This window comes from Athene cunicularia (genome assembly GCF_003259725.1).
Source record: "Athene cunicularia isolate RWA chromosome 14 unlocalized genomic scaffold, athCun1 chr14_part1, whole genome shotgun sequence".
In the NCBI taxonomy this organism is placed as follows: domain Eukaryota; kingdom Metazoa; phylum Chordata; class Aves; order Strigiformes; family Strigidae; genus Athene; species Athene cunicularia.
The window spans coordinates 7873946-7890151 of NW_020799118.1; the positions used below are offsets into that span (position 1 = coordinate 7873946).

At 35.3% G+C, this 16206-nt stretch overlaps 1 protein-coding gene across 1 annotated transcript in view; it reads left to right on the plus strand.

Annotated features, from left to right (window-relative positions):
* The first annotated feature begins 6379 nt into the window (after positions 1–6379).
* The window catches only part of LMTK2 (lemur tyrosine kinase 2), a 30143-nt gene continuing 20316 nt past the window's right edge, over positions 6380–16206 (plus strand). Inside the window, exons 1-7 of the mRNA XM_026859156.1 lie at positions 6380–6531; positions 8588–8592; positions 8968–9092; positions 9931–10075; positions 11861–11934; positions 12457–12575; positions 13947–14034. Coding sequence (XP_026714957.1) covers positions 6380–6531; positions 8588–8592; positions 8968–9092; positions 9931–10075; positions 11861–11934; positions 12457–12575; positions 13947–14034 — 708 coding nt within the window. The remainder of the gene's footprint in view (positions 6532–8587; positions 8593–8967; positions 9093–9930; positions 10076–11860; positions 11935–12456; positions 12576–13946; positions 14035–16206) is intronic.

Sequence of the window (16206 nt, forward strand, 5' to 3'; positions counted from 1 at the left end):
CTTTCCTACGTTTCTTAACCCAGTTGTACATCAGAGTTGGAGATACATCTACTGTAAAATCAAGATTCTAGAAAATCCCATCACGTGAAGGTTGCATGTATGGATGCCATTCACATGAACCAAAAGAAATTAGTCTCCTCAAAATCAGTATATATTAATAGGTTGTATTCCTGTCAAATGGTGGGAGAAACAGGTACTGTTGTTTTGGTTTCTGCAGGTACTTCTAATGGTTTAAGATACCATGATGTGTAATCTTCTTGTACTGCTTGAATGACTGTGGTCTACCCTGTTTAAAAAAAAATAAAAATCTACAACTTCTGTGCCTGACTGTTGGAGAAATGGTATAGCAGATGAAAACATACTGTACTTGAGCAGGAATTAATTGTCAAATACAGCATCTAGCAGTATAGAATGAAGTATGCTCAGCAGATTTTTTACATATATATATATATACACACTCTCTCTCTCTCTCTCTCTCTTAAGAATCAGATGGTGCCTTTGCAAGATAATAATGCTACCCAGATTTTCCAGAAATACTGCCATGAAGGCATAGGGTACATAATTATTTAACATGTATATTTTTTACCTTGTCTTAAGATGCCTTTGTGCAAACATGAGATTCTAACACTGAAACTTCAAACAGATCTCACTCTGTAAACACTTGAAGTACTAGCCTATATTTAGTCCTTATTAAAATTGAGCAGTATGCTGTTGTGTGAGTAATTCTCTGACATTACTGGGAAGACTTGTAGGGTAATAGAATGAGGACAGAAATGTAAAACTGTGAGCTGGGATTAGTTTTACAAGTTACTAACTGTTCAGCCAACACTCAGTCCAGGACAAGTGCTCAGAAAAAAAATGAGCATCGTAGCTGTGTTGTTCTGAGGGTGCTGTACTACATGAGAATCCAGCATCCCCCCAGATAGTCTTGCCTTAGGATATGTAACCTGTGCCACTCAAAGTGTATAAGGTGGACTTATGCAGCTGTAGAAGCTAATTTGAAACACAGTGTAAAAGTATTTAGGGGGAGCATGAGACAAAATAGTTTGAAAAAGTGTTGGCTTAGATTGCAGGATAAACTACTTTTTAAGGACAAATGGGAGGACTGAAATAAATTGCCAGGCATTGTTGTCATACAGAATTACACATCAAGTTGTGATATGAAGCAGCTAAGATTTCTTCTTGAAAGTATTGTAACTTGTTGCATAGGGCAGTAGTGATTTCAGGGTCATGTTTTCACAAAATACATCTAACTGTGAAACTGGCTTTTGTCACTGTAGAACTCTATCTAGGACACAAGGTGGGCTGGAGGAGTGTGTCAGAGGGTTTTTTATTGATTTATGGGGAAGAACTATAGGAAATTGCCACTTGCTGTCTTTGTTACCCTTACTTCTGATGATTAACTGCTGTGAAGAAGAAAAGCCATTGCTTTTTCAAAAGAATCGTCTGTGCACATGTATTGGCCTTTCATTCCACCCACCTCCCCCACAAGGGACTTAAATAATAGAGTTCTAGGCTAAGTTAAGGATTGTGTTTGAGTAGAAGGGTGAAATGTCTCCATTTCTATCTAGAAGAATATAGTAACAGAGTAACCTGTAGGTGACTTCTGGTTTTGTGGAGTTTTCTCCGCTACTGTGGAAAGTCTTGTCATCTTACTCGCATCTTCCTAAGTGTGAGACTTTGATTTAGGCCATGTAACACAATTCCGATTTAGGCAGGGAATAGTTTTATTGGCAGACTGTTAATTGCTGCTTCTTGTATTCAGAAATATTAAATGCAAGTGTACACCAATAACTTGGACAGCTGTAGTTTTAAGTCCTTAAGAGGTTTTTTCTTGAGACTGTATCTAGCAGTAAGGATTTTCCACATTGTAAGGAAGAAGGGAAAATAAAACTAGGTGATAAAGTGCTTTTGCATCAAGATAAATTTGTAATATCCATACTGAAGGTTATTTCTGTTAGTTATGCACACTTTGCATTATCTAATATAAGGGTAGTAATAATGTAATGAGAGGATAGACTTTTGAGGTAACTCTTCAATTAATAAAATTTTTAATAGTTTGTTCCTTATTATAGTTTTAAAATTTTAAATATTTGTGTTTTCTTTGAATAGCAATAAGTACTAAAAATCTGAAAGCTGAGAAGTTCAGGTATAGACTGAGAAGGTCATTAAAGCCCCTTAAGGAGTATTTTATATATATATATATATCTGTTCTTAGGGATTTGCTCAATGGAGGAATATTTCCAGTCTCTGCTTGAAATACGTTGGGCATTTGGAAACAGTTTTAGATTTCTTTAAGGTGCTGGCATTCTGTTGAGGATATCAAGTCAATGAAAGTCATCTGAGATCTTGGGAATGTTTTGTCCTGCTGTACTGGTAAGTGCTTGTTCAGAGGTCTGATTGGAATTTGGAGAGCCTTTTACCTGAAAATTCTCTTCTTTTTTTTTTTTTTTTTTCCCATAAGAATGTCTGAAGTGCAAATAACACTCCTTCAAAACTTGTGTTAAGTTTTGCTTGTGTTGTATCTTAGTTGAAGGTGGTCAGTGATTTGAATGCAGTTCTGTCACAGTGTTTTAAAGCCTATTGTAATATAGCACTGCACAACCAAATGATGGTACTGCACGCATTTCTGCTGAAACTTATTTTCAAAAAAGATGCTGTTTGGCTCGATTGTTAAATGGAGCATAGCAGGAAAAATTGAGATGACAGGAATGAACTAATGGAATGTGCTCTTGAGTTGTTTTGGGGTTTTTTTTTGGTGAAATACGGGAGTTGCAATGCATGTTGTGTTTTACCTTGTCGTACAAATCAGACATCCACAGTAGATGTGTCTAAAATTGTTTTGAATAGGCTTTTGTTTAGTATTCTACCTGTTACCTTAGGCCTTCAGAATTTATCTGTATTGGTTTTGAGCCTATTACTAGCAAACCCCTGAAGATTTCAGGTAGTAAATAAATGCAGGAGAAACCCTTTGTGAGGAAAAGATAATGATCTGAATCTGACTTGCGGAGAATGCTTTCCCACTTAATTGCTAGAATAGAAGAGAATTACATCATTATTTAGGAAAGTCAGGATAGCTTTTAAAATCATATTTATCAAACTCACCATAAATTAGAGTGATATTACACTTTTTAATCTTGTTACATTAATATCCATTAAATGTGGATTAAGTAAACTGATCAGGTTTATGAAAGATACCATGGAAGTAGCTAGGGAGCAAAGTTAAGCTTGGTCATTCATTAGTATTTTAAAGGCTGCTCTGTTGCACCTTGGTGTCATAAAATAGCATCTCAGTTCATGATCATATAATTTGAGGGTGACCAAGAGACAGTTTAAGTGACTGCTGTCATGCTAGATTTGTGCTGGAAATAGTTGTAGCTATTAGTGCAGTACTGCCATTTATATAGCTGCTCTTGAAAGAAAAGAGGCTCTTGCTTATGCAGTGGGACTGTTGTCGCATAGCAACTACTGTGCTGAAAGCTTAAAATCAGATGCTCCCTTGAAGCTCACTGTGCCCTAATAATGCTTAATTTATCTGGGCCTTGCACTACCTTTATCGCAGTAGTGAATGTCTTTTATTACTGTGCTCAGTAATGTCTGTCATGTACACTTTTCTTTTTTTCTCCAAGCTTAGAACTGTGTGATGGTGTGCATTTTTTTAGCCCAATTTCCTGAAGGTTGAGACCATAATAATGTGATTAATCACAATGAATGAAATTTGAGAGAGTCAGAGTTCAAGTGTGATGGCCTTTTATAATCTGATAGTAGAAGACAGGCAAGCCTGCCTTCCCTCATATGGACAGGCAGTCGTGCCTGGTCCTCTATTGTTCGGAGTGGTGCTGTTGGTTGGCAAGTGAACCCGGATGGACCATTTGGCTAGCTGACATGCTTGTTGCTCCTAATTAATGGTAGTGAAGGATGTCACAGGTGGATGACATGTTGTGGGTGTTTGAGAGTGTTGTGAGTAGACTGGGAAATTGAATAGAGAAGGAAACTGGTTGTAGTGAGAAACAAACTTGTGTTTGCTTAGGTGTTGGATTTGGTAGTTGGTGAACTACCTCATGAAGAAAGTAGACTTGAAAGAAACTTAGGAGGGTATAGAGAATCCTGACATATATAAGTTGCTTTGAAATACGCTTTGTATGAAAATATTTTTTTTTTCAACCCCTGGAAACATTCTAATACATACTGAAGTGTACATTCTCGTGTCTATACTTGATCCGAAGAATGCCAGCATAATTTATCATCATTGTTTTTTCAGTGAGCATGTTCACATACTTGCCTGTGTACAGGGTTTGACTTCAGGTGTGCTGTGCTCAAACTTAGACATTAGTGTAAAACTTGCTTATGAAATGGCAGTCTTCAGATGTGCTGAAGAATCTGCTTCAAAAGCTGTTAAATGAAATACCTACCTCAGCCAGAACTTTGGATTGTTTATGATACCATACTGTTAAGAACTGAGTAAATAACAGCATAGAACTAGTATTTAATACTGTGAGGCTTTGAAAAAAAGACCTTATTTTCTGTGTTGATAATTTAGGACCATCTAGATTCCATTTTGAGATGAACATTTACTAGCACAGAGTTCTTTGTAAGAAGTTAATGTTGTGTTAACCTCGCAGTAGCGTGTATAGTAACACAGACATGCTGCATCTCCTGCTTACTTTAATATAGTAGTGATATAATCCAGGCCTCATCCTCATGCTTAAGTAGTTTGGATATACCAGACCAAAGTATTCTAGACTGTATTAACTGATAGGAAGCCTTATATTGTTGGCATTTTATATGCAGTATTTTTTTTATCTCTTTTGCAGCTCCTTTCCTAAAGAACAGATTCTGACTTTTGGATAGATAGTAAGTTGTTGTAGGTTGTTACCGCCTAGGGTTACATTAAATATAGGGTAGGTTTTTAAACTGAGAAGATATGCTAAGTATATTTAAGTTCTCTACTTTTAGGATATGTTAAGATTCTTAACTTCTGCATTCAGTATGAAATTGATATTTATTGGATTTTATCTAGGTTTAGATTAAAATTAAATATATAATGTATTTTAACAGGGTTTTTTATTAAAGAAAACTGGTTTTTATAATGACTATATAAAATGGTCCTCTGTTTAATTGAATGGATTTCTTTCTGGTTGCTTTTTCATTCAGGCTCTTATAATAAATAGCTGTTGTTTCTTCATACTTTCACAATTTACAAACAAAAGGGGGTATTTAACATTTACCTTTTCAATTCCAAGTCATTTTACAAAGCTCCAGTGAATTAAACATTGTATGGAAAGTTTTGAAAAGTGCAGAAGAGGTTATACTGCAGCAGATTTTTCAGCACTTTGTCAAACACCAGTTCCAATACTTACTCAGTGACTTCCATCCTGAATATGTATTTATGCAAGTTATTAAAATAACTTCACTTATAATAAATTTTAGTCCAATTACAGGTTGCCATCATTTTATACTTAATTTTACATTCTTTTTTTTAAAGTGCAAATTAAAAGATATCACTTATTAATGACTATGTGAGAGACTTCAAAGTTTATCCAAATAGAGATGGATTCTTTAATTCTTAGTAAGTAGCTCTTGTATGAGTCATTCTATAAGTGCTGCAGAAACTTGCCCATGATAATTGGTGTTTTTCTTGTATTAAAGCATCTTTTTATAACTTTGTGTGTGAAATTTGCCTTGTGCTTTTGGAAGTTTAGATGATTTCCATCTTCTTAATGAACTGTTAATGGCTAGCTGCCTTTTCAAAGGTGATCTTTGCTTTCCTATTTTTTTAAAACTTCAATACTTTCTCCAATAAATTACTGTTAATTCACACAGTTTCTTTTCTTGGGAATTATAAAAGGTCTGTAAGGTTAGGAAGTAACATAATGAACAACAACAACGTTTTTTTTCTGTATTCATTCCAGGACACGGTTGTGTTATTGAGAAGAGTGTGATCTGCATAAAGCACTTAGATTTTTAGGCTTGATAAATGTGTAATTTTCTTTACAGAAGGAATTAAAAAAAAAAGTTGTCTTTTTCATATAAAATAGGCAAATATATGTGCATTTTATCTAACATGAACAGTAAATGCAGCTTATGGTTGTTCTCATTATGTCTCATTTTGAGTTAAATAAACCAAAAAAATGGCTTAAGACCATAGGAGCTTGAATCCTCCTAGCTGGATTTGCTGTCATAACTTGTAACTTCTGGGATGTCAAAAGTGGGATCCTAAGTTGGAGTGTGCATGATAACGTTAATGTAAATACATGTTGTGGTCATGTTTAGTGTAGTTGTGATAGTCTACAGGCAATGGTGAGAAGTTTGTAGGTGTAGAGATAACATCTTCTGCTAGACCAGCTAATATAATTACAATAGATGTTCATTTGGATGCATGACCCCTTGTCAGATCTTGGAAAGAAGCAGTAAGGTTGAAAGCAGTAAAGCAACTGTTGAAGAATTGCTTGAAGATTTGGTTGAGGCTGTTCAAAAAGACCATCTAGAAGAAGATACGGTATTTGGAACAGGGGAGGATGCTAATGAGAAGTGAGGATGCTAATGAGAAGTGATAATGCTAATCTCCTGTGGGGAACAGGAAGACACTGTGAAATTTGTTAGCTATGTGGGCATTAAAAAGGAGACATTATAGTGTACCATAAACCCAAAATAAAAGTTTGATAGATTCTGTGAGTGTTATATACTTGATAGCTTTATACCTCCCTCTTAAGGATCTGGTCTGCAGTTAGCCTCTGAATAGCATTGTTTTAAGACATGCTAGTAATGAGTTCTGTGAATAATAAAACATGCTGCTGGTGCCCGAGTTCATTGTGCAGTGATCTACTTTTGCTTGGCTAACTCTCCCAGATGCATCTGGTACACTGGATGAAACATTTTAGGGGGTTCAGGAGTGTTAATCTACTGAGAGGGATATATATTGTACTTGTGGTGATGCGTTCCTGGGTGTTTATTAGTCAGGGAAAACTTGGATCTGTTCAGTAGATAGTCTGTGGTGAGTTCTGTTTTCAGTGAAGTTGGTGGTGAAGGTGATGAAGTTGTTTGGAAATTAGGTGGAATGGTTTTAGGAAAATGTCTTTAATATTTTTAATTAGTAATACCTTGTAATGCTTGCTTTTTTGGTAGTAAAGCTACCTTTTATTATTTGGTTTCAGTTAGAAGTTCAAAGGGATCTCTTAAATTTTATCTAAAGCTATATTACCTGTGTGTGTGTGTGTGTGTGTTAGAGTAATTTGGCTAATGACTTCACAAAACACTTGTATCTGTGGTTTAGGTAATTTTCAGTCTAGTAAGGTTACTGAAAATCTGAAAGAAGTAAACATAAATTAGCTGTTACCTTCCCCTTTTTTCTTTTGATGCTTACAAATGGGAAAATACATGGTTGTTATGTAGAGGACTTGATTTGAATGAATATAATTTGTTCTATTGAGAGCCCTCTTCAGAGATTTCTTTTCAGAATTTTGGCTAAAAGGTGGTGAATAGCCTTATATCGTGGTTGATCTGCATTTAAACAGTAGGTAATATCTACAAATGCAGTATTCATATTCTCTTAAGAGGTTAGAATGCCAGAGCTGTTGTGGAAACCAGGGACAGTATCACTTGTTTGAAAACCTTCCTTTTTTGGTTAACTTTTATTGTCGTTTAGATAATATTCCTAATTCTACAGAAAATGTGATCTTCTGAAAATATGGTAGCCCTCTTTAAAGCAGTATTTTGATTATGTCAATTTGCAATTTACATGTAATTAAAATAAGTAATTATTCTGTAAGTGTTCTGTGGAACATGATGAAAAGCTGTAGGTTTTTCTGGAAACCTCTTAATTACTTGTAGTTTTTTTGAAGGTTTAAGGGATAGGTGGAGAAGTTTGTATGTCCCTTAATGAGTGATCAGCTTCTGATTTTCTTTATTGTTGAGGCTTCATTTATACTATATTATGTTGTCAGATGTTCCCATTGATACTTGGATGTTCCCATAAAATCCTGTTAGTCCGAGTCACCTGACATTGTTAAACTTCAACACTGATGTCATATCTAAATATATTTCAGTTGGATATGGTCTAACTAACTTCCAGCCCTTGTTGCAGTACTCATTTAAAATGAAACAACAAAAACAGACCCTGAAGATGTGTGCTGTGGTCTCCTAGGGAACTATGTATCTTTGTTCTCAATTTGAGATGAAAACAGGGATGAAAATAAGTCTTTGCCAGGGGAATTAAACCTAACATTTTTATAAAATGCCATTTGAGGCTTTTGATCCTTTGTGAGTAATAATAACCTGACTTAATCATAGAAAATGTGTTGTAGAATGTTTATATATAACATCCTGGAAAATTATTTGGAAGTGTATTTGCAAAATGGTTAGGGATCATGTCTAAAATTCTTAAAATGGAGACAAATTGCCTAATGAATCACAAGAAACAGAAATTGAGGTGGAGCTGGTTAGATCCATTGCACTTGTGAAAGCAACTTGTGTATTTGGCAGACTGTCATGAATACATTTATTGAAAGAAACAGTACTGTCTTATAGTAGTATATTTTCAATTTGTACACAAATTAATTGAGGATTTCTTCTACCTGCCTTCTCTCAGGACAGGTGTGTTAGCACACGAGAAACGTCTTCAAAAAGATTAGATTTCTAATATCCTGTTTACATATCTGTATAAATTTGTTGACTTAAACAGAATGCTGAGGCTTGGCACTATCACTGTTCATCATCTACTTCAGTAAATCATGCTGACTGTGGCCTCTTAGCTTGTATCAGATAAGTCTAGAATGATGCAGGTAGGTGGTAGAACATGGGTATTTTGCCAGTATGTACTTTTGTCCAGTTTCCTCTTCTTTTTTATCATATCCACAGAGTTGAATGTTCAAAGTCTTTTAAATTTATGCAGATGGATAATAGATGTTGAAGGAACTTCTTAAAATGCTAAATACATTTATATAATAATGCATACATGTTTGTTTTTAGGAGAAGTAGCTACAGCTGAAGTTTCTTCATCTTTTGTGATTCTATCTGTATGTACTCTAGTAGTACTGGTAATACTGCTTGCCAACTGTGTCTCCTGCTGTAAAGACCCTGAGATAGATTTCAAGGTAAGCATCTGAAGTTACAAATGTATATACAAGTGGTATTCTTAGCTGCATTCTGATATCCAGAATACTTGATTATTTATGCTAATACTCTGCAGTTACTGACACTTCAGTGTCACTGTACGTTCTCTCTTTTGAAATAGCCAGCAACTGTATTTCTACATGCTGTGAAGTCTTGCTGCAACCATTTATTTTAAGTACTTGGTCCATGCTGCAGTAAGGATCTTCAGTGTCTTTTCAAAATCATTACTAGCTATCAGGATCAGTAGGAAAAGTATACCCTTGAGACAATTTTGCTGTAAAGAACCTTTTTGTTGTTTGTGTATTCTTTTATTTTGTTTCTCTTAGTCTGCTGATAGGGTTTAAGGCACTCCTGTTGAATAAGAATCCTGAAAATACATATCCACTTTACCAAAGCTCTTGGGGGGAAATTGTTATCAGAGAACTGTTAATTTTGCAACATTAGTTATTGATGTCCCTAAATTGAGTTTTGTTTTCACTTCTGAATGGAGAATAATTGGCTTCAGCAGTTCATGGTAATTCATTCAAAGCTGTGGATAGCATTTAAAGTTTAAAAAAAAAAAGGCAAAAACAAACACCCCAAACAAACAAGCAAAAAGGAAACAAACACCCTCCTCCCCCCCTTTTTTTTTTTAAAGCAATACTTGATAAGTTAATTTCTTTAAATCAGTAACAAATTGAAAATAAGGAAAACTAAAAATCTGTTGCCATCCTTGGAAAAAAGCTAAGCCTCCTTAACACTGCTCACTCAAGCTATAAGAAATTTATTAGTGCTAATCTTAAAGATCAGCTTGTTTACTAATATATATTTTTTTTTCAGGAATTTGAAGATAACTTTGATGATGAAATAGATTTTACACCTCCAGCAGAAGACACTCCATCTGTTCAGTCTCCAGCAGAAGTGTTTACTCTTTCCGTTCCAAATATTGGTTTACCAACTCCTTCCCAGTTTCCATCTCGTACAGGTAAAATACTGTTTTTCAATGAGAATCAAAAGTAGACAATTTCAGTGTCAAAAGTGGAGTGTAGCTGATTATATTTGACTTTACTGTAACAAATGAGTTGTTACAAACTTACACAAACTGAGTAAATATATAGGATATAGGATAAAATATAGGATATTACTTCAAAAATGTTAATTTATGGCAGGGTGCCATGTAAGGTAGCTTATGAGAATGAGACTAGCTTAAGTGTTTCCAGAGTACTTCTATTAAACCTCTCTCTACATGAAGGGTTTGAAGTACTCTAGGACATGACATGAGTGACTTCTGCTCTTTAGTGGTTTTCTTCCTGGCTAAGTTGTCATTGGATTTTGTGCATTAGCCTTAAATGCAAGCAAGAGTGAATCTCTTCTGTGACAGCAGTGTTGCTGTTGCAGCTGCATGGCTTTCTTAATGTCACCATAAACTTTTCATGCTGTAAATATGGTATTGGTAAGACAGAGCATTACATTTCTTTTCCATGTGTGAAAGGTTTTTTGGAATGTGTTCTTCAAAATACAATTTTTGTAAAAGGAAACTTAAGCATCTTAAATTTTACAAGCATAATTTGGTATAAATTAGTTGTTCTTATACTACTTCACACATAATTTTTACATACATGGCTTGTCTTGCTTCATCATTATATGTTCAGGTTCTAGCAAAATTTCTGCACCTACAAATTTCAAGAAACTGTCAGTGTGCCTTTAATACAAAAGAAATGTTATTCCTCAGTGTGTTAATGAGTGAGGGAAAATTATCTGTGAAAAATTTTGTCAGCTATTCTACATTGCCATAATTGTTTAAACTATACCTTCTGTCACTAGAAGTTATTTTGCCAGAAGTAAGAAGTATGCTTGAATAAGGTACACTGGTAAAAATGTAGTAGTATGGATACAGGCTTCTCTGTGCTTAGGAGCACATTGACAGTATATTGTAGAGCTGTAGCTATTCCAGTAAAATAATACTGCTGTGAATGTGGCTTATGGAAATACAAATGTGGGCTAGAAGTCTCTGTCAGACAAGCAGGAATGATGGAAAGTTTTTGTGTGCATTTATTAGTGTTCCTAACCAGTTAGACAGCAGAGGAATAAACACTGCTGAATCTCTTCTGTAGTGTAGAGTCTGCCATTGTTACTGTCCATCCTTTGCTGAGATCTGGGTCTTGTTTTCTATACTTTCCCCCTCTGGACTCTTTATGTAAAGTATTTTTAGTCAGAAAATGTCCTCCTTCCAGATGGTAACTATAAGTAGGGCAGTTAGACTGAAGAATAAAGTAGTCAGACCCTTTCTCTTAAAATGGTAACTCTCTGTATAACTATAAATGTTAAGATCTACAAGCAACGAGTGTTGTCTTGAGTTTTCTACTTTTATTTACATAGGAAACTTTTGTAAGTAGGTTAACTGCTCTACCCAGCTACAGGGTATGATACACTTTCATATTGGAATTAGAACTTGGCCTTTTTGTTTTCTTGCTGAATGTGTTAAAAAAAATCAGAAGTTTACTTTTGGTAATGAGAATCTCAGTGTTTTTGTAGGGGGTGTATTCTAGTATGGTTTAGAAGCTGGAGTTGAGAAAAGTTTCATTTGAGTGCTGTTGTCACAACATTATATTCATACTTCATCTATGTCTGGGGTTTGTTGCTTGATCTGAACGTATGCACATAATTGGGAATAAATATTGTAGGACCTTGCATTATTGCCTCAGAGTTGATGAATTTGGCCATCTAAGCGGCTTGATACATGTTACATTTGTTTCATTGTGTGTGACAGATGGATCAAAGTCTCAAGTTGCACGTCAGAGTCTAAACTACATCCAGGAAATTGGAAATGGCTGGTTTGGAAAGGTGAGGAGTTATCTTTTGATATTGTACTGCAGCTTGAGTCTGACTAAGGTACTCTATTTCCCTTAAAATGGTACTCTTAAAAAGAGAAAAAAGCAACAGCATAAGAAAAACTGACATTGAAATTAGATGTTTCCTTACCTGCACTTTATAGCTGTAATAACAGCACTAATCAGTGCTTCTTTAATTTACATGAAGTTTCTTACCAGAGTTACTTATTAGATAGATATTTCATTTCTGTGGATTTGAATTAATACATTCCTGTGATTATCAATTCTTTCTAGGAAAAAATCTTAAGTAAATAAGTGGTCTTTACTAGAAAACATGTTTTTTGAAAGTTGATATATAGGTCACTTGTCAAGGTTTATTAAGTATGGGCGTTTAATTATCAAAGCTCTGCATGCATTGGCAAAAAAGCCAGAAAAACTTTCTTACAGTATGTTTTTAGCTCTTGTTTTTCTTTGCAGAGAAACTCAAAAGTTTTTTTCCCCTCTGATTAAAGACACAATGATTATCTTCTTTCAGGTTCTGCTTGGAGAGATCTACACAGGCACTAGCGTAGCAAGGGTAATAGTGAAGGAGTTGAAGGCAAGTGCAGGTCCCAAGGAGCAAGAACAGTTTTTAAGAAATGGAGAACCCTATTAGTAAGTGACATTTCACAGCTTGGTTAACTTACTTCATAATACTGCATATGAATTATGGACATATCTTTTGTTCAGTGGTGGTGTCCCTATTTGCTCTCCCTTATAACCGAAATGCTTGTCTTTAAAAAGCAAAAAACAGACAATCCAAAGTGAGCAAAATTTGGGTTTGCTTAGAATTAAAATTAAGCTTTTTGCTTAAATGTGTTTGGTAGTTATTATTCATGACTGGGAAACACAGTTGTTTTAGTTTATCAGATTTTCTTCTACAGCTGTTTGGAACAAACTCCTGATTTTGCAAACTAACGTTATGCTTAATTGCCTCTGAGAAATAAGTTTAAACCCATATACTTAGCTTTCTTGTTAGAAGCAGGGGAACTGGCAACACTTTATCAGATTAATTTCTTTGAAGTTCTCTTTTTTCAAAAATTTAAATGCAGCATAGTGATAAGACCAAATTTTGTTCAGATAGCTTGAAAGGATGCTTGTGGACAAAAAAAACCCAAACCAGAATTACACTAACTTCAGTCCAGTAGTACTCTACAACTGAGAAATGCCAATAAAAAAGGATTGTTTAGTGTTCTCTTCCTCTTGTGTTATGCTTGAAGAATACTCACTTCTAGGGGTTGAGTCTTTGTAAACTAGAAAGGAATTTGTTATATTAAAAGGAGTGTAATTTCTCTTGTTTTGGGAATAGTGAGAATTCTCTGAAGAGCTAACTGTCACAAGTTAATGGCTGTTGTAGATGATGAGAGGGGCATGTTGTAGTTAACTAGACATACCTCAGTGTGGTTTACCTTGCCTGACTATGCTACAAGTGGTCAGAGCGCTCTCTATTCTTAATGCTTCCTAATGTCCTAGTTATATTTGTATTCAGGCTTAAATTGTTGGCAGTTGTCAGAAGAAGAAATCTCATGCCTTCTGCTACATTGGCATAAGTGTTTTTGAAGCAAATTAGAAAAAGTAACTTATCTGGCTGGGAGCTAACCTGGCTAAAAAAAGGTTTAGCTTTTAGCCAGATTGGTTCCTTGGTGTAGTTTGGGAACCAGTTGCATGTGCTAATTTTAGGTATAAGGGATGGTGGGAGGATGGGTGTGACTTTCTTGTGGCGGTGCTGGCTTTTGTGGTTTTGAGATCCTCTGAGTTTCAGCTGCTTTCGATATGCTGCAGCAATACAAAGGAGATAGAAGGGTGTAAATGGAAATCTGTGCCTTTGGATATTTTCACCTTTTGTTTGTTATATGCCCCCCCTCCCCACCCCCTGCCCCCCACCAGTGTTAGGTGTTGAAACTTGTGGTAGGGATTTCAGTGTGTTGTGTTATATTGCAAATAATGTATAATATGATCTTTCTGCCTTGTTTTTTTTTACTTCAGCATTCTTCAGCATCCAAACGTTCTCCAGTGTATTGGGCAATGTGTGGAAGCCATTCCTTATCTCTTAGTTTTTGAGTTCTGTGACTTGGTAAGTGCACTTACTCAAAAGGTTGAAATTGTTTTTCCATTGGTATAAACTGTATGTAGTGTATTTACTGTCCTTCACTCATGAAATGATTCTTTATTTTTCTGGGAAGTTTTTTGAATAACCAGAATTTAGGAAGACAGACTTTTTTTTGTTTAGAGACAGACCATGTCTTGCTTATATTCTTTTGAATTCATCATGTAAAATCTAGGTGCTTGTGGAATGTTCTGAAGAGGAAGATAGCTGTTTTTTCTTTAATAATGGAATTACTAGTCTCTTTCAAGCCTGCCTACATCATGTAACAGTGAGCTTGGAGAGGAAAGGAGGTCATAGAAGGAAGCTTTTTATTGCAGTCCACTATCACAGGCACATGCTCACATCACATCCTAAATTCTGTTTTTTATCTGTGCAGTCTTAGTGTGCTTTTATTACCATGTCTATGAAAATGTTGACTGAAGAAAACTGAGCAAAGAATTTCTTCTCTTCTGCCTGCCTCCCTCCCGGCTGCCCAGATTTTACCCATGCTGTGCAGCTTTGGGCTAAAATGCAATGGTGGGCTCACCCGCAGAATCAGTAATGTGTATTGTAATAGCTAGAATTTTCAGTATCATCCCACTCCCTGATCCTTTCTGTTACTTTATTGTTCTTTTCCCTACTTTCTTACCCTTCCTTTCTTTCACTTCCCCACCTGCCCCAAGCAAGTGCTGCCTTGTGCTTCCTGAGCACCAAAAGAAATGCTAAGAGCACAGTGAAGGCTGTTCTCACTGCTTTCTGCTCTGCTGTTAGTGTCACAAAGGCCACTGAAGATGGGAGGGATGGTTGCACAAAAACCTTGCTCAGCCACTGCATTCCTGGGCAAGTGTTGGAACTTACATGAATGTGGTGAGAAACTTTGAACTATGTCCAGTATACAGAGAATCTTTGGAGATTAAAATTTGGATATGGTGATGCATCTATGGTCTGGAAAGACCAGAATTGTTTTATTATAGCATAACACATCTTAAGAAAACAAACTAACCTGGAACTCCAGGTGGCTATCTAAACATTGGCTAAATAGCTACTTTTAAAGTTTAGGTAGCGTTTAAAGCAGAGTTCCTTGCAAAACGTCAATACAGAAATGAACTCAGAAGTGCACATCTGTTATTAAGAAATAAGTCTTTTAGAAGTAAAATAGCTTACATTTATAAAATTCAGTAAGATCCTTTTTTTACCAGGTTCACTACTACAGAATTTTCCTTTAAACTCAGGTGTGCAAATGTGGTTTTAGTTGACATCGGTTGCCTCAAGCACTTTAAATAAGAGTTAACATGAACTTTTTGAGTTTTCTTGAGAAACATCAGTTAATCTATGACCTTAAATAACTATTTTTCATTACTGCTCTTCTGCTTAAATTTATGAGCTGTGGTAAATTAATGAGGCAGAAGTGCTGATAAAATCATTCTTCGCTAAATGGAAGAAATGCCTGAACTTTTAAAATGACTGATCAAAGTGAAATGTTTCTTTTTTGCTAAGAATTAAAAAGTAGGTGCCTAAGGTTAGCCAGATAACGTTTTTTATAGTTTTTCAATATATAGAAATAGAATACTACTTACTGATTTTTAAACCTGCTACTCAAACTGGAGGTTCTTTAAAAGAACTTTTGAAAGAGAATTGCATTTTATAAAGTCTAATAGATACATATCCAAATCAGATTTAATTGCTGCCATGTTTTTAAGTAGTTATGCTATTTAATCCAACTTTGAATTTGAAAATGGAGTAACTTTTAAAGATTGCCCTACTTTAAGTATACAGGAAAAAATTTATATTCTTGTTTGATGCCTGGTGATTAATGCCAGAAATTGTCATGATCCTGCAGAGTAGTCTGGAAAGGATTTTACTTAAGGGGATAAAATAGATTTTTTTACTTCAACTAGGGGCAGTAAGCTTGACAGCCACAGTGGTAGTTTTATAAATTTGAATGTGGTTAGGTAATTTCTTTGGAATGGAAAATAAATATCTGTGCTGATTTCTATTCCAAGTGAACTAAAACTTGTTTTTAGAAAATTATAGTGAGTTAATCATGACTTCCATACTAAGTCTGGCTCACGTAAAGAGTTCTTACTTGGTGGAGCTGAGTATCTCCTAGACATCGTAGTATTTTATTCATTGTGTTCAAATATACAGGGGCTAGGCAGA